Source organism: Cyclopterus lumpus, chromosome 6, assembly GCF_009769545.1.
Source record: "Cyclopterus lumpus isolate fCycLum1 chromosome 6, fCycLum1.pri, whole genome shotgun sequence".
Taxonomy (NCBI): domain Eukaryota; kingdom Metazoa; phylum Chordata; class Actinopteri; order Perciformes; family Cyclopteridae; genus Cyclopterus; species Cyclopterus lumpus.
Window position 1 is genome coordinate 17,896,485 of NC_046971.1, and position 18,239 is coordinate 17,914,723.

Genomic DNA, 18,239 nt, shown 5'->3' on the forward strand with positions numbered 1-18,239 from the left:
TAGTTCTTCACACATGTCCAATGTAGGCCTTTTATTATGAAGGGATCAACGTATATACCTTCTGTATTTCTGAAAGAAAACTGTCGGCAATCGCTGTGTTTCCCGTTATTTAACGCTTGGTTCAGGGAATATATCATTATCACAGATACACAGTTTAAACCTATTTAATTCAATGGACCCTTTTTTACCAGAAACAAAAAAATAACTTCCACTTGAGCCCTGGCATGCCTCGTAGGGGACATTAAAGTGGTGTGGTTGTTGTATTAACCGTTTCGCTGCCTGCCGCTGGAGGACACATAATTATCTCGACGAAGAAGACGAGGAGGCGTACACTTCCGGGTTTCAAAAGCTTGTTAGCGACGAACAACGCCGAGCCAACGGTCGACTGTGTTGAAGGACGGAGGGTCTGTGAAACGTTTTAACGGTAGTATGTCAGGCAAAAACGCCAATATACATGTATTATATTATATTGTTGTACTGTTATGTGGATACTTTTTTCCCCGCTATATCTGAAGTTTCACCGGTAGCTGTTTCATTAATGAAAGACGCTGCAGCATGTTTACTTTGCAACAGTCTGTCCCACTGAGTCTAGTTGTGTCAACGTGAAATCTGACTATGTGTTACAATGTGGAAGCTATACTGTTAAGTTTCTCGTTAGTAGACTTTGCATTCAAACGTCCCGCTCCCCCTGGCAACTGAAACACTGATCAAATGTACTGTTGTGATCAGAGGAGGGGTATTCCTGATAACCCCGTTAGGATACCTAATAATTAGCCTCCTCCTAATTAGTGACACATTGTAAGATGGCGAGCCGTTTTGGACAGAGCTTTTGCTGCAAATAATTCAGTGTTCAGATCATGATTGCTCACAGGGCCTCCCCAAGCTCAACATGCTACTCAATTTGCAAAGCTTTGTCTTTGTGGCCTCCTTTTTTTTTTTTTTTAGAATTAGTTGCAGAAAGTATGTGACGGCTAGTTGTTTTGCAAAACCATGTTTGTACTATTGATGACGGCCACTATGTTTTCACTTCTGTTTTTAGTGTTGTGTGCTGGGATGGCGTCGCCAACTAAAGATGCAACGCCACACAGGTAAGCTCACACAGTCAACAGGAGGACAGACATGTTTATGGTCTCTCGGCAAGAAAAAGATGTAATGCTGTACAACTGTAATCTCCCTGCATTATGCAAAGCCGTATTGTGTCAATCTGGTCCCCCACTGTTACAGGCCTAAATCTTATCCCGTAATCATGGATTTAGTCTCACTCCTTACGTGGGTTTAAATGCCTGGTAATCATTCTTTTTTATTTCTTACCATTTCTAAAATTTGCCACAGACATGACATTCTTTTCTTTCTTTTTTTTTTTACTACAGAGCCAACAGTCGGACTCCTGGTCGAGAACCTGACTCCCCACTTCCCCCCATCCATGAGCGGCTAGCGTACCTACGTCCTTCCAGGGAGCTACTCGAGTTCTACCGAGAGAAGATTGCCCAGTTTGACGGAGAACACGAGGACCTGCTGCAGATGCTGGACAAGTACAAAGGCATCACAGAAGACCAGGTGAGACACAGCGAGGAGTTGTATGTGATGCGGTTTTCGGGTATGCCAGAGTATGTTTTAACTGATCCTCTCTCCAACATGGATGTCCTCTCAGCATAAATTGCAGTGGGAAGTACGACAGCGTGAGGGAGAGATTGCAGAGCTGCAAAACGCTCTGAGTGACATGCAGGTCTACCTTTTCCAAGAGAGAGAACAGTCTCTTCGGCTTTATGCAGAAAATGACCGACTAAAGATCAGGTTAGTGCACGGTTGATGATGAACCCAGATATGTATACATGTGACAGCAGGAAAACCACAGGTGTAATTAATAACATAAATATGGGCTTCTTTCCATCGACGTCTTCCAGATTCATGACCTTGCTATTGTGCATTACTGACACACTTAAATAGGACCAGCCATCATTAATCTTAGTTATTAGTGTTCTAAAGTTGGAACATTTCCAAGGGAAGTTCAGCTTGGAAATGTCAAATTACAATTTCAAATGCATACCCTTTTTAAATAGTGAAATTATTGGGGGCACTGCATGTAGCTTGATTGGTTGATGATTATACAGTTATTGAGGGGACTTCATTTATGTATTTACAATCCTATTGAAAAAATAAATAAATGTATAAACTAGTGGTTCAGTTTGCACACAGCCCACCATTAGTTAATATTCAAACTAGCAACCTAAAATTAAGATATATTTAGTATATTAATTTATTGTCTGCTTATGATGTGGTTAGTTTCTATCTGCATATGCATGGTAAATACAACCTAAGGTAATAAACCCTATCATTTCATGTGTTCCCCATTGTTTCCTATTATTCCCATTAGGTTCCATAAAGTTTCCACCATGAATATTATTGCAACAGTAGTAGTTACACCTGTGCCTTTCCTCATATGACAAATAAAAAATGCTTGCTGTTTAGAAAAGGCCTATGAGATGTTAATAGTAATAGATAACTGGGCTATATGATTGGCGGCCATTGGACATACTTCTGCATATTATTACAGATTATTTAAAGCCTGTACAGTTTTCTTCATAAGACTAGCCATGTACAGAAGGTGTAATCAGCCAGATTAAAGGAAAACACTGGTGTGGGTGTGCAGCGCCTTTTAGTATTTCACTTCTGTACATGCAACCATCTTACCCAACCTCATGTTGTACAGAGAGTTGGAGGACAGGAAGAAAATCCAGCACCTTCTTGCCCTGGTGGGTACTGATGCCGGAGAGATCACATATTTCCACCGGGAGCCTCCTCACAAGGTACATGTTTTCTTCAACATAGTCCTTCCTCACAGCAGACGCCTTGATTTGTCAAACACAGTGGCAATTAATTACCTTTTAATAAATGCTGCATTAGCTAGCACACCTAAATGGAACAGAGGCATTGATGATGTGAGCAGTTCTACCTGTATTCTTTCCAAATATTTGCAGTAAAAAGTTTGACAAAACGTTCCTATTTTTTCAGTAGGTGTCATTGTTGATTTTTTTTTTAATAACCTTTGCATTTATATTTGAAGGACTGGTTCAGATTTCAATTTCAATACAATTTAGATAAAAAGACAAAAGTTCCCTTTTTTCGGGGATTATCAAAAATGTTTTCCTTCCAATGTCATTTCATTCTGTGCAAGCAAAAAAGGCAAACAACAAACTTATGTTTTGAAGACGGCTACTATATGCAATGTCTATATTTCAGGTCACTGTCACACAGAAGAACACCGAGTCCAGATTGGAGGAAAATCTCAACCTAAGGCCAACGATGCTGAGATCTGCTGCAACCAGGAAAGGTTTGCAAATGCTTTTTCTATATTCAATATTTTAATATTGTCTAATTATTTAAGAAAGATTTCAATATGATTCATCTTTTATTGTGCTCCTAATAAAAGTATCAACACCGTTAATGTACAACCCTTTTTAAAATAATGTCAGTATCTGATCTGTTAATGTTTTTCTGTTTCGTGAAACTCAAACACAGGAAGCAATGTTTCTTGGCACAAGTGAGCCCTTGGTAGCATGAACATGATGAGTAACTGCAGACGGACTGTGGCCCCCTGATTTCATGTCTGTTTCAGCAGAGAGTAGCAGGAGAAAGAAATCAGCAGACGGGTTAAATGGAGAGAGCCTGGAACAATACAAGAATGATAACCAGACGTTGTTACTACAAGTAGGACACTTTTTGCCCCTTGCCTCTCGCATCTCTACTGTTTTGGTGATGAGTGTACCAAACTATTATCTTTGTGGCTCATGTTTCCAGGTGGAAGCTCTGCAGGCTCAGATGGAGGAACAAACCCGTCTGGCTAAAGAGCAGGTAGAGTCTCTGCTGGAGGATCGACGGATCCAAACGGAGGAGGCACTGGCACAACGGCAGAGAGATCAGGAACGATTTACAGCTATGACTGACAAGTGGGTCTGCGTCTTTAGTTGTTCACCACGACTGAACTACCTGGTGTGTTTTTGGAATGATGCTCCTTCAACTCTCTTTCCCTCTCGATGTATAACTCGCACCTCTGACACCTCAGGCTCCAGCGAACCCAGAACCTGTTGCATGAGAGCACCAGAGATTTCTTACAGCTCAAGTTTGACACGCGGGCTCATGAGAAGGGCTGGATGGTTGAGAAGGACCGGCTGCTGAGGGAGCTGGACTCCTGCCACAACCGTCTGAGGAAGACTGGATCTGCTGGGGCAGAGTCTGGCCGAACGTGGCAACCCAGCAGCAGCCACGCCTTGCTCCTCTCCCGGCCTCAGCCAGAGTTACAGCAGACACACAAGGAGGAGCTTAAAGTAATATTTATTCTTCTAAAAACTAAAATATTATCTCACTTATCCCTTTTGTAAATATTTACGCTCTTTTTGTTTTGGGTTGTGTTTTTTTTTTGTATTTATCTTATTTCAATTAATCATCAGGCGATGCAGGAGGATCTGAAGCAAGCCCACCGACTGGCAGAGATGTACAGGGAGCAGTGCATTACAATGGAGACAGAACTGTCCCAAATTAGAGAGAAAGGGGATGTGGGCAGGGAAATATTTAAGGTACCATGGTTGGACAGATGCTTATGTCTGTAAAAACCCTCATATTTTATGGAGATCCTCAAGTTTGTTACTGGTATTTTCTTATTACTAAATCTGAATGTGTGCAGGAGCGTTCGGACAAAATGGCCAAGCGACTTCAGCTGATGACTCAGCGCTATGAGGCGTTGGAGAAGAGGAGAGCTATGGAGGCGGAGGGCTTCAAGACAGATCTGAAGCACCTCAGACAGAAATTCAAAGATGTGGAAAAATCACTACTCAAGGTATAAAGACTTTCCAAATAGTCAACTAGTATATTCATCTTTTCTTCCATTACATGTGTCTGTCCTGATCATGAGGACATTATTTTGTGACTTCAACACGTGTTTTGAGCTCTTTAAAAATAAAAAAAAATAATGAACACTGAAAATATCACAAGTTATTTAAAGAACACCAAATTGAGACATTATTTCACTGCTGTCTCCTCCAGCCTTGCATACTGATGATATCATAGTTGGCATTTAACCTGGTGTTTATGTGACCACTGTTTCAGGTTACTCTTAATATCGGGCCCAACCAGGACTTGGCCATTCTGCATGAGGTACGTCAGACCAACGGCAGGACAAAGAAGGTTCAGGGGGAGCTGATGGCGCTGAAGGCTAAGATCTATGGACTGGAAAACGAGCTGAGATTTAGCTGAGGACTGGACTGTGCCGTCTACTGTCTGCATATGAGGGACAATTAATGTGAGGTCTATCACAGTCGAGTCTGTTTGTGCCACTGTGTATGGAGACTACTGAAACTGAGTGAATGCGATTTCTATTTTGTACTTTGGACTAATAAAGATGTTTTTCTACAACACTACCCTATTTGTTTTCCTTCTTTCCGCTTCTTATATTCATCGCTCAGAGATGTAACAAACTTGTTTTCTCTGGAAAAAAATAAACAAAACCTGTTGTGATGTGGACGGGCATAATTCCCGTGATTTCGGTACCTTTTTAAACACTACTTTTTAAGTGTAAAAAGCTAATAAGTATTGTACCTCATCTCACTTTTTTTCCACTACGGTGTTTCTAAAATCTAAAAAGCCATTTTAGTATTAAAAAAAACTACACAAACAATCACAAATAGTCCAGCAGCTCCTGTTAGAAGCACAGGACTACCGTTCCTATAGTGTGGGCTATTAGTAAGTGTGTGTGGTTTCTACAAAGGAGCAATAAAACAATAGGAACAGGCATCGTAAGGAACTGAGTGGTGCACCGCTATACATGACACTGCCTCAAGAGGGAACCATAAGGCCACAATGCTGCCAGCTACATGAAATGATCTCATTAAAGTGAATCAAGGATACCACGATTACAGCTTGTGAATACAACAAATGCTAATTTATGGTCATGTTACCTGACAAAACATATTGAAGATGATTACAGGAATACAACGAGTTACAAATGAATAAACGCAATGAATGTCGTAACATGAAGAATATCCTCCACACAGGTGGAAGCTAATTATCATGACTAGCAGCTGGTACAATGAGCCATATTTACCTCAAAAGGGAAGCATATACTGTACATTATTCATTGTAACATGTAACATGGCGTTCTTACAGTTCAATGGATGTACTCAAGAGTCAGACAAAATTAGTACCGTTTGTTTTAGGCTTCATTGGCCCGCTACTGGAACTCAGGAGAAACTCCTGAGGTCTTAACTACACCTGGGATAGACCTGTGAAGGTGGGAAATATCACTCTAAGAGGGGAGATGGAAGAGTCTAAGTGGTGCTGGTCTTTGTAACACTGTCAATCAAAACCTGATAAAAACAGAATTCCATAATGTTGTTATAACCCAAGAGTAAATCAGTTTCAATAGAAGGTACAGTCAAATTGTATGAAAGGAAAAATGAAATAATAGGCAATAAAGGGAAAAAAGTAAATACATGAATTTATTAAACAATGAAATAGAACTATGTTCACAAAAGTAGTCACATTTATTTTTATAACAAATATAGGTAGTCTATTATATATATATATATATATATATATATATATATATATATATATATATATGTATGTATGAAGTATGTAGGTTTATAAAAAACAGTCAATCTTTTCATAAAATATTCAATCACACATTTACAATTTGATGACTATTTTTTAATTTATTTTTACTACATTACTTTACATGCCATATGCTGTATTACGACATCCTACAGAGAGTCGTACATGTTGTTTATAATGTAACTACATGTGAGTTTCAGTTGCGAAGCTTGATTAGTTTGTGATTCACTTTCATTTCTGCAAAAACTCCGATCAGACTAACATGCGGCGTTTCCGGTCAATAACAGTCTCTGCGCATGCGCAATCGTTGTCATTGGACTGTTGAATGATGGCAGCTACACATGAGGAGTGCAGAGCTTAAAGAGTCTCTTTCTGCTTGAGATACCATGACCCATTCCTCCCGTCGACAGTAGACAGTCACCGGTAGCTCCGCGAAGCTCGTTTAGCTCTTTGCTTTACCCGCTCGTGCCACAAAACATGCAGAGAATAAAGCCCCTGAAAACGGTTTGGCAGCTGCTGAAATCAAGCTGTGCGGGAGCAGCACAACAAGTACACAGCTCGCCTTCGACCTCCCGATATTATAGCCATGTAAGTAGATGTTGTTTTCAAACTTTATCCAAGTGAAGTTCAGGACGAATGAAGACCGCGCTAAGAGAGACTGTGACTTGTAACTGTTCTCTCATTATAATACAGTATACACGTGTTTTCAACTTCAGTGTCAAACGGCAAGAAAGAAAGCTACAGGTCAGCATGTTTAAAGCTAATCCTGGCGCGCACAAACGGGAAGGGAACCACATGGTGGCACACCACACATTTACGACTCAGTTATTAATACTACAAAGTCTCACGCGGTTTCCCGTGTGTGTGTGTGTGTGTGTGTGTGTGTGTGTGTGTGTGTGTGTGTGTGTGTGTGTGTGTGTGTGTGTGTGTGTGTGTGTGTGTGTGTGTGTGTGTGTGTGTGTGTGTGTGTGTGTGTGTGTGTGTGTGTGTGTGTGTGTGTGTGTGTGTGTGTGTGTGCGTGTGCGTGTGTGTGTGTCGTTAATGAACAACCGCTCTCTGGCCCAGCTCCCTCCTCAGGGCTGCGGCTCCTTCGGGCTCCTCTTCGACATCGATGGGGTGCTGGTGCGGGGCAGGACGCTGATCCCCGCAGCCAAGCAGTGCTTCAGGAACCTGGTGGACGGCGATGGGAAATACAAGGTGCCGGTGGTGTTCGTCACCAATGCTGGGAACTGCATGAGGCAGACCAAGGCTGAGCATCTGTCCCATTTGCTCGAGGTGGAGGTAAATACCCATTTTAAACTTGCTTTGTCTTGTGTTCTTTTTCTTTCTTTCTCTGACATCAATCTTTTTTTCTTCTTCTTCTTCTTCTTCTTCTTTCTCAGGTGTCTCCAGACCAGGTGGTGCTGTCCCACAGTCCTTTGCGAATGTTCACCCAGTTCCACAAAATGCGTGTGCTGGTGTCGGGACAGGGCCCCATCGAGGAGGTTGCACATAAGTATCCTGTCTTAAATCAGGGAGTTTGCTTTTTTTTTCTGCACTGCCTCTGGATGTTGACCTCAACGTGTGCATGTTCTGTTTATTTAGTGTCATTTTGTTCATGCTCTATTTTGTTATCAGTATTTATTCTTTGCACCCTTTGCTGCCTGACCGTCTCAGCCCTTTCGCAGATTTCTTGCCTCCGTTTTGTAATTTGTCACGACGGATTGGTTTGTCATTAATTCAAGTGTGGATATTTGAAGCCTTGGATTTTATTCTGACATCTATGAATCACCCAGTGGTTAAAACCTTACTAATGAATGAAGACATATATTAAGTTATACCTCAGGAAACAAAGAAGGAAAAAATAAATCCCATCGAAAGAAAGTGACGTCCGGGACTCTCGTGAGACAGAAGTTTTTTCCTTCATTTGTGATTTAGGGCTCATCTGTGTTTTACTTTAACCCACCAAACTTCAGCCTTGGCTTTCAGGAGGTTGTTACCATTGATATGCTCAGAGAGGCATATTCCCTTCTTGATGTTGTAGATCACAGCAGAAGGCCCAAAGACAATGTAAGAAGCATTAATGTTGACGCCAGTTTATGTTCACGTCCGGATGAGTGAGACGTCTCATCAGTTGGTATAATGTCTTCCAGATTCCCTCCACCAAAGGCTTACCACCAATAGACGGTATGTTTCCACACACAGTCAACAAGTGTAATGTGTAATAATTGATGGAACAATTTAGAAAGAACACAGGTATGGCTACCTTTTACGTTGTCTCTTTCTTTGCCTGTGTGTTCCTACAGCTGTCATCTTATTTGGTGAGCCAATCAGATGGGAGACCAACCTCCAGCTCATCGTTGACGTGCTCCAGACAAATGGGAACCCAGACGATGCCTGGAGTTCCATGCGGTACCCTCACATCCCGGTCCTGGCCTGCAACATGGACCTGCTGTGGATGGCTGAGGCGAAGAATCCCAGGTACAGTGTGTGTGTGTGTGTGTGTCTATATATAAAATAAATACACATGAAAGTTTGATTTGACTAAATGCCCCCACCTCTTAGGTTTGGTCACGGCATGTTCCTGGTGTGCTTAGAGAGCCTGTACAAGAAGGTCACAGGCTACGACCTGAAGTACGAGGCTCTGATAGGTAAACCCAGTGTGGTGACTTATAACTACGCTGAGATGCTGATCAGTCAGCAGGCTGAGAGACTCGGCTGGAACACACCTGTGAAGAGGCTGTACGCAATAGGGTGAGTGACTCAGTCGTCTCTTGACTTGTGGCACACATTTGACATTTCAGAAGCGTCCTTTTGTCTGACAAACATGTTAATTTGAAAAAAGAGCTCCTTTTTAATTGTGTTGTCACTCCATCTCTTTTTAAAGCGATAACCCCATGTCGGACATTTACGGCGCCAACCTCTACAATCACTACCTTCAGGCTTCCCAGCGAACCAAGTCCCAGGTGCAGACTCGGAGTGGCGGAGGAGGTGGAGATCCCTCGCCAGAAACCGTTGACACCGCTCCGAAAATGACATCGGCAGAACTCGGCGGGTCGTCGGTGGCGTTCGGGTCGTCGGAGGACCTCCCAGAGGGGTGCAGCTCCATCCTGGTGTGCACAGGAGTGTACAGCAGAGACCAGCAGGAGCTGCCCTCGGAGCAGAACATCTTCCACGGGCACCGGGACTTCCGCTTTGACCCCAGCCTCACGCAGCCGTCCTCTGTGGTGCAGGACGTGAAGGACGCGGTGGAGCTGGTGTTTCAGCAGGAGGGCTGGCCTCTGGAGTAGCACGTCTTACTTATCCATGACCCTGGTTATCACAGGGCAGATGTAGCCGTTTCGGTGGCTTGTTCTTCGAGATTTTCACAAAGTGCCACAGAGTCGGTGGCAAAAAGCAGCAATATGCAGTTTTACACTAAATACAGGAAAGTTACACCCATTTTAAGTCGGTCAGGCATCGTCATGTGACACAAACCGCTGCACTATTATTATTTTGTATTCTTATGAACAACACATCACTGTTACTAATGACGCTACCTACCACCTATAAAACTGTATGTCAAGGACTCAAGTTTATCAAGAGGGACAAATTCTCTTTTCTCTTCTCTTCTAGGTGTTGAGTTACATGCATTTTTACTACAGACTTTTATATAGTATATCAGTTCATGGACAAAGTTCATACGATGGTTCGTCTATGACACAACATGTTCTCTAGAGAACTAGATGGATTTTTATTATTTGCACAACCGTCTACCTAACTGGGTCATCTTGCCTTTTCAAAATACCCCCCAGCTGGTCTTCACTAGACCAGTCCTGCTGTTTGTTTTTACTGCGATCATATTTCAGCTCGATTCGTTTTAAGATTGGGCAAGTGCGTAACCACTAATGCTGATAAGATTAAGTTGCCAGGTTTCAGTAAAGTTCTGTTTGGACTTAAGCCTCAATCAAGAGTACGCTCATTTTAATTTAATTTAAATTTTTTAAATAGAAAAAGTACCTCAGTTGCAACAAAATGGAAAAAGGGTGCTATTTGTGTGAAATGGTTAAAGTAATGAAAATGTTATGAATGGTCATTATACATGTTTGTAATCAAAGACTTGTATGGGAGAGACATGTACTTACAGTTGTAGCACAAGTGAAGAGTTCACACGGTGCTGGTTTCTTCTATTTCTAACTAACGGGTATAATAAAAATGGAGGTTTTGCAGGTGACTTACATTGTAGGGTAAAACTGTGGAACTCTGGTAATGTACTGACAAAAAAAACGTGCTAAATGAAAGAACAATTAAAAAGCATAAAAGAAAACATTCTGTATCTTAGCAAAGAGTCCTCCAGCAGAGGAGCGGTTTGTAAAGCCTGTTATCCCCAGGAGAATATCACAAAATACGTTCGATAAGCAAGTGTCATTTAAAACCTGTGTTACTGATTCCACAAACTATAAATATTAAAAGTCAAAATACGTAGAAAATGTTCACACACGCACACACACACACACACACAATGCGACAGATAGTTGCTCCTAAACTGCAGACACCATTTGTCAGACAAGTCTTTAACAACATGCTCCGGCTTCAGTCCGCTCAGCACTCGCACTTTTTATCTGAAGACACGGTGCCATGGACCGGGTTACTCAACATGAATTGGGGCGAGTCTTGGGGAATCTCATCCATGATGGTCATACCGTTGCGTGCCAGCAGCTCCCGGGCCATGAGGATGAAGGCCGCCTCTACGTTCTGGGCCTCCTTGGCCGAGGTCTCCAGAGCTGCCAGCACCCCGTTGTTTTCTGCCAGAGTGCACGCGTCCTCGAACAACACCTGCCTATGAGCCTGAAGGTCGGACTTATTACCTGCAAGGGTGAACGGAACAGGACGTGCACCAAGTCATCAATCAAAACCATAACAATCGGACACTTCATCAATTTATCTTTGTCTATAAAATGACAGAAAATGTGGAATATTCATATTGTAATCTTTTTAAATTGTCCAAAGTTTAACAAATTGCATTTGGACTAAACTTGCAGCATTTATATACTTATACTTTTCCTGTAATTGATCTGAAAATGTTTCTTTTAGAAAATGAACAGTAACAAGACTAGCATAGTCTCAATTATTCCAAAAATATTAACTTACTTATCTAAAGCTGACTTTCTATAAGTGCTTCAACTTTAGAACAATGAATGTATTGCTGTGTGAATCAATCATATCAATATCTATGGGCCCAAAGCTCAAAGATATCCTTTGTGTTTTGGTGCAAATGGTCCCAATCTGTAGATATGCACCTTTTAATAATAGAGCATCGTTTTGTAATTCATACCTAATTATTCCGCAGACGACTGCCATAGACCCCTGGGGGTCCCTGAGAATCACTGATTTAGTCCACTGATTGTTTTAGCTCAACCGAACAACAGTCAAACATCCAAACATATTCAGTTTACAATCGATGTGAAAGATGAAACCAGCAAATGATCACAGTCTAGTGGATAGACTGTGATCATTTGGTGTATTGTTTCCTGCAGTATAGGACTGAGTATTTACTGACCGACATGGAGCCACCTTATTTCCCCTCTGCTTACCAATAAGAATCAGCAACACGCTGGAAGCTCCAAACTGCTCCACCTCTGTGATCCAGTGGGGAACGGATTCAAATGTGCTGCGGCGTGTGATGTCATAGGTCACCATGGCCCCGTGGGCACTGCGGTAGTAGCTTTGAGTTATGGTGCGAAATCGCTCCTGTCCAGCTGTGTCCCACACCTGCATCTGCAATAACAACACAAAACGCCTTAAATATGAATCAAATAGTTACCACGTGTGCGTAAAGAATAAGTTGTTGGAGACATGCTGTGAAGGTGATCCGTCCTTTTTAAACCATGCTAATCTGTACAGAACTCCAAACTAATTACCATAACAACACATCCAAGCAGTGAACAAATTAACACACCCAGAAAGCTAACATGCGGATGATGTCATTCGAAGGAAGCAGTCTCGTTCTCTAAAGGCCAAAGAGGCTGATCAACTGAAACAAGAAAGAGGAGTATGTACTTTAGGAGAAGGGATAGTGCATAACACCCCTAATCACGCTTTTGTTAACGTATAAAAAAAAACATACCCATGATTAAACTAAATGATCCCTGATGTATGTGGATTGTAAGAGCAGAGTGTATGTCCCCTACCTTCACCTTCTTGCCATCAATGTCCAGGGTACGAACAGTAAAATCCACACCGATGGTGTTTTGCTGCTTCTCGGTGAATATGCCAGATTTGAAGCTCTGGACCACACAGGTTTTCCCCACATTCGAGTCCCCAACCAGGATGATTTTGAAAAGAAAATCGAAAGAGTCCTCAATCTCCGGCCCTGCAGGCTGCATGGTGGAAGGAGGAATATGTATACACAGAAAACACAGCACCCAGAGGCTGAAACACTAGAACCAAGACCTCTGTGCCTCTATGCAACAGAACTGGTTCCTTCTAAGTTGTGTCAATAAAAAACTGAGTGTTTACAGAAACAGCATCCTTGACAGAGAAGGGGGCTAATCAGGTTCACAGCAGCTGTAGTATAACAGTCCATGAGGCAAACGACATAAAACAACTGCAAAATCAACTTCATTATCCCATAGCAGAGGATTCTAATCCCTTTTAAAAGTAAGTCAGCTTACAAAAAGTTGTTTCTTCATTCTGTGGTAGTTTCCATGTCAACGCTACACTATCGAACAACAAAAAGAAGAAAAAAAGCTTGAAGTCTTAAACTGAAGTTCAGTCTGCACCGCTGCCCTGTAGACTGTCACTCTTTCTGCCCTCTACACCTCTCACTTTCATTCTATGGTAATTAAAGACACGCCCCTTACCTGTCTTTGTAGGCGGGATCTCCAACTGCCAGCCCAACTGCACCACTGCATCCTGGGATATGGGATTTCTATATTCAGGCTCCGTAATAGGACACAACACCTGGACGAGGGAGAAATCAAACTCAATGACCTGAAACATTGTTCATTACCGAAGTTACTGGCTCAGGAATGTAGATGTGATGGTTGAGATGAATTCAGACGCTTAGCTCTTGTAGGTTTTATAAGCAACTGGTTTAAGACCTACCATTTTAGTTAGACCTCTCCCTCTACCAGTTTAGAGGTAGAGGTACAGAGACAGCCACAGTGCTGGAGGTCGACTTTGAACAGTTTCGTAGATCTTTCTGAAGACGGGTTTTGCTCACAAGACTCAGTGTGCAAACACCCCGGAGTAAACAACGTAAACTGCTCGGGCAAATTAACTTCTGCTGACAGAAAATAAACACTTGACATGTGTCTTGACAGCTGTCCTTTGGACCCAAGAATGTTATTTGTCCATTTAAAATGTCCTACGCCGTTAACACCTTGCTGACTACTGACAACTAACACATTCCACAGCACTCAACAACAGAAAAGGGTCAAGCGTAGCGTAAGCACAGGCAAAACCCGACAGTCACAGTGGAAGAGTGTCGTCAAAGACATTATAATAAAACATTGAGTGTAACTGAAATCATTTTACCTCAGGCTGCATACATTGGTATCACAGTGTGATGTGAACACAGAATGAGCATACTGCTCTGATTCTGAATCAGTCTCTCTCTCTCTCTCCCCCCCCCCCACACTTGTTCTGTCGTCATCTCAGCCCACAGAGAACAAGGCACAGCTAGTCACAGCTAGTCACAGAACAATGTGTGAGTGTGAGGGGCACTTGAACATGCTGGGTCTATCTTTGGCCATGACCACCAGACACCTTCTTCCTGTTGTGTTTATGCCTTATTAAATGCAAGGAAATGTAGTTTTCTTGACCGTTTATAGTGATGGAGCAAATGAGACAAGCACAACAGGGAAACATTACTTTGATATCCAAATAGCAAATTGATTCAATTAATAGGATAACACTAAATAAACTCCAAGCTTTTAAATGTCTCGCCATGACAATATTAAATGCTTGACATTATCGTGGTATGAAAGCAGACTTCATAAAACATATAATCATCTTTGTAAATTCACGTAAAAACAAACTAATTTGAGCTCCTGCACCACATTACAAAATCGCTCCAGTGTACAACAATATAGCAAACCAAAATATAGAAATGGTAGCTAAATTACCACATACATATTAGAGTACAGAAATATGTCTGTGATTCAACAGAGTCTCAGCTCAGGAGATGTGGTGGAGTGGATGAGTGCTGGTGAAATCATTTTTGAGCCATAACTAAGCTACCATATCAGTCACAGACGTCTGTCTGCTGTCTCATCTTCTCTGCGCTGCACTGGCACAGTTCCTCAGTCTGTAAGCGGTGCTGGAGCTTTGCTGGCATTTTGGTTGTTTCTGAGGTTTCTTCACAGACGTCTTATTCAGTGTTATTTCCTGAGGAGGGACATGAATCGGCTTCCAGGGGATTGGATTGTAATAGCTGGGTGATGAGTAGGATTTCTCGTAGGGACCTGGAAGAAATCAAAGCAATAGAATACCGAAACAATTACAAAGATCAGCAGGGCAAATTAAATTAAGAAGCTGCCATGACATCTGTGGCCAACATTAAACGTTTATATTGCTACCAATTTATCAATTATATGGTGTGAGTTAGTCAAAAATTGATAAAGCCATGGTAATATTTCCCAGATGACTTAAATGACCTTACTTGTTGGGTAGAAAGATGATTTGGAAGTTGCTCTGCTTTTTTCATTGGCTTTTGCCAGCCAGTGCTTAAACTTCTCCTCTGCCCTCTTGTGGCGCTCTTCATCCTGCTCCTCCTTCAGGGCAGCTGCCTCCTGTCAAGATAAAAAGGATATATCAGAATCTGTTAGTTTCTGCCCGTCAAAAATAACATTGCAATTTAAAATATTTTCATTGAAAGCAGAATAACTCCATATTACTTTGTCCTTCTTCTCCAATTCTATTTGTTCTTGGTTCTTCTTCTGCAGCCAGACTTTGTACTTTTGTTGAGCTTTCTGTTCAGTCTCCCTCTGTTTCTCCTGCTGCCTCTGTATCTCCTCCTCCTCCTTGCTCAGTTTTATGAGTTGCTCCTGCTTATCCTGGGATTGCATGAAGAAATCAAATGACAGACATGTCAGCATTTGATAGTTCTGCATTACTGTGTAATCAAACACAGTTTTAGGGACTTTAAAGTGGCAGGGGCTTACCTGATCTATTTTCATCTTTAGCCATTCTTTTATCTTCTCTTCTATGACAATCTTTTTCTGTTCCCGCTCTCTTTCTTCTTGTTTGTTTTTTTCCTTCCGTAACTGCTCCTAATTTGTAAATGAAAAGGATAGAAACAACTTTTAGAATAATAAAACATATTTAATAAAAAAGGGAACAATTATGGATAGCCGTATGGAAACAATAAAACATACAAAAAGCTATGGGATGTAAGGAAATTAACCACTGATGCAGTTATACAAATGATAATTAACTGTGGCTTGCCTCCTCTGCTTGTTTTTCCAATTTGAAACGGTCTTCTTTGGCTTTGTTCACCAGCCACATCTCCCATGCACTGAGAGACGGTGGACCTGCTGGCCCAACAGCATCCAACATCTGCACTGAAGGGGTTCTTGGTAGCTCACATCTATAACAAATACAGATGTAAAAATATACATATTCTACTGCATTGTATCTGCCTGAGTGGGGCACTCTTTGGCCGTGAACACATTTCTATTAAGTAGCTTAAGCTTGAATGATCCAGAAGCACCTGACTGGTGAAACGCTTAGCTTGGAGTCGTCACTTCTTCTGGTCTCCAGGTCTTCATCGCTGTCAAAACTGTCGTGATAGATGGGAGAAAGCAGAGAGAATGTGTCTTCGTCGTCGGATAGGACTCCGTCGTCCAAGCCCTTAGATGTAAAGTCTTTCCCCTGGCTCATTTTGACAGGGGTCGAGCTGAAGCCCTTAGACACAGAGGCAGGACAGCTCGGCAACCTCCCTCCAGACATGGCCAGCCGTTGTCTGAACACAAGGTGGACACATGAGAATGTTTTACATAAATTATGCGTGCGTTTTTTCTGTTACTTCGCCTCAAAAAATACCTATGCAACGTTTAAGTAACACAAACATGACTTCCTAAAGTTCAGCAGCTCTTTGTAACGGTTCACAGAGTGGGGGCTAACATTAGCTCTTAAAGGAAACTATCCGCTAGCGTGGGCTAGCAAACTTAGCTTGAATATTATATCTAACGTGCTACGAAGGTTTAATACTCCGCAGCACCCACGGTGCGTGTGTGCTGCGTCTCTTGCTATACTTGAAAGAACTGTGAACATTTCTTCACCCACCCTTTTAGCGTATATTTGAAGGAAGGTCTCAGTGTTGTGTTCCTTTCTTTTTACCAACGCTGGAACTGATTCGCAAACAGCTCTTTTCCCATGATGCACCACGGCCCAACGCTGCCTCTGTAACCATGGTGACGCTTGACGCTTACACACATATGTCCTTAAACTGTTTGTTTTTTTACGTAGATACGTCATCAGCGTGAGAATGAATATGTCAACACGTCGTCTACATCTAAAAAGTTTTTTTTTTAAATCATGTAGTAAAAGCGGTATGGCATTTTTTTGGTAAATATTATAACAATGGCATAACTTAGAAAATGAATAATATAAGGGGCTAAATGTATATGATTGGTAATTTGTAATATTATTATTATTTTATATATCTGAATGGCGCCTGATTGGAGGTGCAATGTTGTTGCTCGAGACAATTATAATACATCTCTACATTGTTTTGTGAATTTTGACTCAACTTGACTACAATTTTACCTCCAATTAGGAATTCTGTCTTTCGATTTCTAATCAAACATACAAGTTTTAACTTAAAATAAATATATATATATATATATATATATATATATATATATATATATATATATATATATATATATATATAATTCATGCTTGCAGAAAACAATCTACAAGCAAGGCCACTGATTACTAGCTCGTACAATGCTAAATGGACTGCAGGTCATGTCTCTTCATGAAAGAAAGCTTAAGGACATTCAGAAGATAAACAAGCTTTGTTTATACAGAGGTTGTAGGTGCTACAATATTATTCAGATTTGCTAAAAGGATATATTTTGTCTTATTTTGGTGATGGATTGTGACATTTTTATATTTTCATCCCGTGGTTTTTGTGTACTGTTTTATTCCAGTGTTATTCTGTTCAGTCCTTGCTGTGCTTTTTTGTTGTGCTTCAGACAATGAGTTCATTCCCCTTAATAACAGCAGTTATTCCTAGCAGCTCTCATCCAGTTTAAATTGACCTGCACATGTACTCTGTCTCACTCCCACTCAACATTATCAGTTTAATTACCAGCTGGTGTTCTATTTTGAGCTTGCAAACTGAAGGGCTGCTTTCACAAAGACATGTGGTATTTTGTGAGTGTTTTTAAATTCTTGCAGCCCAAAATTAATTTGTTGTCTTGTTTATTGTCTTTTAATGCTAAAGCATTTATTAAAAATAATTATTTAGTTTCAGATTTTTGGGATTAAATCAAGTGCCAGCAGTAACTCTGTATCAGTGATATTTTAAGTAAAAGTAGCAATACCACAGTGAAATAGTTAAAGGTCCCGCATCCAAAAGGTCAGTAAAGTAAATGTACAGAAAGTCTATAGACGTATCAAAAGTCAAAGTACTAGTAGTGTTAATTATGTATATAATGTTA

The 18,239-nt window shown here is 41.3% G+C and overlaps 4 protein-coding genes across 9 annotated transcripts; 2 read left to right on the forward strand and 2 right to left on the reverse strand.

Moving 5' to 3' along the window:
• The first annotated feature begins 84 nt into the window (after nt 1-84).
• On the forward strand, nt 85-5,411 carry ccdc77 (coiled-coil domain containing 77). 5 transcript variants are annotated; one of them, XM_034535574.1, is made up of 12 exons: nt 85-427; nt 1,040-1,088; nt 1,371-1,557; nt 1,652-1,794; nt 2,711-2,807; nt 3,241-3,331; nt 3,617-3,708; nt 3,799-3,947; nt 4,064-4,325; nt 4,449-4,574; nt 4,682-4,834; nt 5,104-5,411. In XM_034535574.1, coding segments are annotated over exons 1-12 (1,497 nt in total). In that variant the 5' UTR covers nt 85-426; the 3' UTR covers nt 5,251-5,411. The 5 variants fall into 5 exon arrangements, with proteins under 5 accessions (XP_034391465.1, XP_034391468.1, XP_034391467.1 ...); XM_034535577.1 differs by having other exon boundaries at nt 85-404; XM_034535576.1 differs by having other exon boundaries at nt 86-424.
• A 1,482-nt stretch (nt 5,412-6,893) lies between these two features.
• On the forward strand, nt 6,894-10,798 carry hdhd5 (haloacid dehalogenase like hydrolase domain containing 5). Of its 2 annotated transcripts, none has more exons than XM_034535484.1 (8): nt 6,894-7,194; nt 7,672-7,887; nt 7,989-8,101; nt 8,562-8,655; nt 8,739-8,772; nt 8,892-9,066; nt 9,151-9,339; nt 9,473-10,798. In XM_034535484.1, the coding sequence occupies exons 1-8, from the start codon at nt 7,084-7,086 to the stop codon at nt 9,873-9,875; spliced, it is 1,335 nt and encodes a 444-aa protein (XP_034391375.1). In that variant the 5' UTR covers nt 6,894-7,083; the 3' UTR covers nt 9,876-10,798. The 2 variants fall into 2 exon arrangements, with proteins under 2 accessions (XP_034391375.1, XP_034391376.1); XM_034535485.1 differs by lacking the exon at nt 6,894-7,194 and adding an exon at nt 7,203-7,350.
• A 335-nt stretch (nt 10,799-11,133) lies between these two features.
• LOC117732503 (ras-related protein Rab-19) lies at nt 11,134-14,128 on the reverse strand. The gene is made up of 5 exons (XM_034535488.1): nt 14,104-14,128; nt 13,428-13,527; nt 12,756-12,944; nt 12,159-12,342; nt 11,134-11,432 (listed from the first exon to the last, which is right to left on the reverse strand). The coding sequence occupies exons 2-5, from the start codon at nt 13,476-13,478 to the stop codon at nt 11,167-11,169; spliced, it is 690 nt and encodes a 229-aa protein (XP_034391379.1). The 5' UTR covers nt 13,479-13,527; nt 14,104-14,128; the 3' UTR covers nt 11,134-11,166.
• Nucleotides 14,129-14,383: 255 nt separating this feature from the next.
• zgc:153293 (uncharacterized protein LOC555710 homolog) lies at nt 14,384-16,946 on the reverse strand. Its single transcript, XM_034535486.1, has 7 exons — nt 16,855-16,946; nt 16,280-16,531; nt 16,015-16,156; nt 15,732-15,839; nt 15,465-15,623; nt 15,230-15,359; nt 14,384-15,032 (listed from the first exon to the last, which is right to left on the reverse strand). The coding sequence occupies exons 2-7, from the start codon at nt 16,516-16,518 to the stop codon at nt 14,839-14,841; spliced, it is 972 nt and encodes a 323-aa protein (XP_034391377.1). The 5' UTR covers nt 16,519-16,531; nt 16,855-16,946; the 3' UTR covers nt 14,384-14,838.
• Between the last annotated feature and the right edge of the window lie 1,293 nt (nt 16,947-18,239).

Excerpts from the sequence above, each read along its gene's own strand:
- ccdc77 (XM_034535574.1), top strand. Across the intron at positions 1,558-1,651 it reads AAGGCATCACAGAAGACCAG|CATAAATTGCAGTGGGAAGT; the intron begins GTGAGACACAGC and ends ATGTCCTCTCAG. Across the intron at positions 4,575-4,681 it reads TGGGCAGGGAAATATTTAAG|GAGCGTTCGGACAAAATGGC; the intron begins GTACCATGGTTG and ends GAATGTGTGCAG.
- hdhd5 (XM_034535484.1), top strand. The coding sequence starts at position 7,084 with ATGCAGAGAATAAAGCCCCTGAAAACGGTTTGGCAGCTGCTGAAATCA. Across the intron at positions 7,195-7,671 it reads CCTCCCGATATTATAGCCAT|CTCCCTCCTCAGGGCTGCGG; the intron begins GTAAGTAGATGT and ends TCTCTGGCCCAG. Across the intron at positions 8,102-8,561 it reads ATCGAGGAGGTTGCACATAA|CCTTGGCTTTCAGGAGGTTG; the intron begins GTATCCTGTCTT and ends ACCAAACTTCAG.
- LOC117732503 (XM_034535488.1), bottom strand. The coding sequence starts at position 13,478 with ATGCAGTGGTGCAGTTGGGCTGGCAGTTGGAGATCCCGCCTACAAAGA. Across the intron at positions 12,343-12,755 it reads TTGATGGCAAGAAGGTGAAG|ATGCAGGTGTGGGACACAGC; the intron begins GTAGGGGACATA and ends TTGTTATTGCAG. Across the intron at positions 11,433-12,158 it reads CGTGTTGCTGATTCTTATTG|GTAATAAGTCCGACCTTCAG; the intron begins GTAAGCAGAGGG and ends TCACCCTTGCAG.
- zgc:153293 (XM_034535486.1), bottom strand. The coding sequence starts at position 16,518 with ATGTCTGGAGGGAGGTTGCCGAGCTGTCCTGCCTCTGTGTCTAAGGGC. Across the intron at positions 16,157-16,279 it reads CTAAGCGTTTCACCAGTCAG|ATGTGAGCTACCAAGAACCC; the intron begins GTGCTTCTGGAT and ends TATTTGTTATAG. Across the intron at positions 15,840-16,014 it reads TGGAAAAACAAGCAGAGGAG|GAGCAGTTACGGAAGGAAAA; the intron begins GCAAGCCACAGT and ends TTTACAAATTAG.